General features: G+C 30.3%; 1 protein-coding gene across 1 annotated transcript in view; it reads right to left on the bottom strand.

Annotated features, from left to right (window-relative positions):
- The window catches only part of LOC106753569 (alkane hydroxylase MAH1-like), a 9,817-nt gene extending 7,146 nt beyond the window's left edge, over positions 1–2,671 (bottom strand). The window contains exons 1-2 of the mRNA XM_014635392.1: positions 2,561–2,671; positions 1,981–2,026 (exon numbers count right to left, since the gene is read on the bottom strand). Of these exons, the coding sequence (XP_014490878.1) occupies positions 1,981–2,026; positions 2,561–2,671 (157 nt within the window). The remainder of the gene's footprint in view (positions 1–1,980; positions 2,027–2,560) is intronic.
- Between the last annotated feature and the right edge of the window lie 102 nt (positions 2,672–2,773).

The following is a 2,773-nucleotide window of genomic DNA, read 5'->3' as shown; positions in this document are numbered from 1 at the left end:
TAATAATTGAAAGTAATTAAAGAGAATAATTAAAAGTAATTAAAGAGAAAATTACTCATCCTAATAATTGAAAGTAATTAAAGAGAATAATTAAAAGTAATTAAAGAATATGTAATTACAAGTAATTAAAGAGAAAACTACTAAATTCACGTGTCTCTTCAATTTTATGCATAAAAAAATCATTTAAGTCCTCGTCATAAACATATTTGTGCCATCTGTCTACAACATGACAGCTACTCTTGCCAGCAAAGTCCATATTTAACGCCGTTCAGGGAAGTTAGCGGAATCTCCTTGATTGATTTGATTTTTCAAATTTAGGGACTAAATTGATCATTTTTAAAAAACGGAGATCTAATTGAAGAAAACCAACAAAAATAGGGACCATTGAATGTATTTAACCTTTTCTTTATATAGTGAACAATTTGTTATGGCCCTTTTAATATCTTGGTTATCAAAAATATTGTATAAGTTTTATTTCTATAATATATAAATTTTATTTATAAAAAAATGACGTATGTATTCAAACAAAGAGTTATGTAGAGTACGTAAGTGGAAATATGTTAGCTTGGAAATGCAAAATGTTTTGTAAGTTACATTTTACCAATCTACTGAGAAAAGCATAGTAATGTCATTCAAAGTTCAAGGAAACATACATAAAATCACTCTATAAGTACATCATTGTTCATCCGAAACAAGATATTGATAAACATTTGAATGAAAAAGAATTATAAATTAATAAAATGTAATATAACAAGAAAAGAAAGATAAAAGGAAAAAAAAAAGTATTTAATATGTGAATATAAAATAAAAGTGAATTTACATACTTCTAGGAATTCAGCGCTTATAATAATGGAACTGGAGAAATGCATACATCAATCTTCCATTTATCCTCACATTCTATCCACTAATCTAGAAAGGGCTTTAGACGTCGATTATTTTATACTTTTAACGTCACATATGGAACTGACGTCTATTCCAGTGACGTTAATGAGATGTCAGTCAGAATGTAACCGATATCTGTGTAGACGTCGGTTGTATACATCATCGACGTCTATGTAAACGTCAGACATAGTTACAATAGACTTTATATAGATGTCTGACTTAACCAAATGCGAAGTTTATAGGCCTTGGAATGTTTTGTCCACTGTAACTCATTGGACCTCAGTTCGTACACTGACAGACGTCTGTAGACATCGGTTTTGAATTAATCGACGTGTTCTGGGTGTGTTTTTCAAAAAAATATTTTATTTTTTCAATAAAACCACACCTAAAAATCAGAAAATTATTCCAGAACAATTATTTATAATAAATATTTGTGTTTCAGCTATAAATCAATTGAAGACCAAAAATATGAAATTATAAACTTCAACTAAACCTAAGTAATGTTCAACAACAAATATAAGTCTTCCTAGTTCCAAATTTGCAGAAGATAAGTTGTCCACTCCTACCTTAGCTGCTTTATGGTGTTTTCGGGTATAGGAGATAAATTGATGAAACACTGCACAATTAATAAATATTCATTATGGTTTGATATATGTTCAAAGAAAATTATTGATTTTTCATGTTTTGAAAGTAAGCATGATTATATACCTCATTCCAGTCATTTGTAATGTCAGCTTGAATGATGGTCTTAATCCAAGACATCACATAGTACCCACATTCCCATGAATCTAGCTGCTTGTTATACTAAAATGACAAACAAAATATAGTCAAGAATTAAGATCATTAAATAACATAGTAAATGAATTAAAACTACAAATGCACCCAACATTTGGATACAGGACTTCTTGATTTAGCTGACCTCGAGATTTACCCATTACTCTGTTTACATTAAAACACAAACTATTATTAATATAAGTATCAAATCATAAAAAATTAAGGTCAACATGAATTTCAAAGTCATTTTTGACGAAACACTTACCCTTGAAGCATGTTTCTCAAGTCATTTTTCATATTCCTTTGCAACAAACATAAGAATACAACTGTACATTGTTCGGGAATGAGGACCAACAGCTGCCAGTGAGCCCTGTTTGGAACATCATAAATAGTTAGTAAACTAATTAAGTAAACTTTAAGTAACTTTTACATAAAACAACATATACCCATCAAAGTATGGCACAAGGTATACGTCTCTGTTTGATTCAGTCATCCATGTTTGTAAATAATTTTGGTTACTTTCAACTGTGTTACTAGAATTTTAAATGGTCTGAGGTTCAATAAATCTGTAAACGGAAAACCGACCTTGGTCTACAATGATTATGTCCACGTACCTATAACAACAAAGTTAAGTTGTTAGAAACTAGTAATCTTAAATTCCAATATATTTGTATTGATCCTTTGTTGAACCAGATTTCACTTATAATAATTGAACTATATAAGAGAATAAAGTCACTGGCAGATTTTTCCTTTTATTAATACCGAGATAACCACAACATTATTTAACCATCACAAACAAAGCAGAAACTGAAACTTAGCGCATTAACTTTTAGAGACATAAAATATAAATATCATCTGCCATCTCTTATTGAAATGCTTTCTGTCGAGTGCATCTCTTAGTAACCTTAACCTTCAAGCCTTGTTCGATGGTAAGCACCATAGAGAGTCTTGGTGTTATAGGATGATCATCAACCACCTTCATCTGAAACCTCCACAGTATAGCAACTGCAACCATCTTTATTTCAGTGAAAGCAATGTCTTTACCCAAACAATTTCTAGGGCCTGCATTGAAAGCTATGAACTTGTGAGGTGGAATTTGTATAATCTCTCCACTCTC

This window comes from Vigna radiata, unplaced genomic scaffold (assembly GCF_000741045.1).
Source record: "Vigna radiata var. radiata cultivar VC1973A unplaced genomic scaffold, Vradiata_ver6 scaffold_134, whole genome shotgun sequence".
NCBI lineage: Eukaryota > Viridiplantae > Streptophyta > Magnoliopsida > Fabales > Fabaceae > Vigna > Vigna radiata.
Note: the sequence above shows the minus strand (reverse complement) of the source record. Positions and strands in the feature narration are given on the sequence as shown.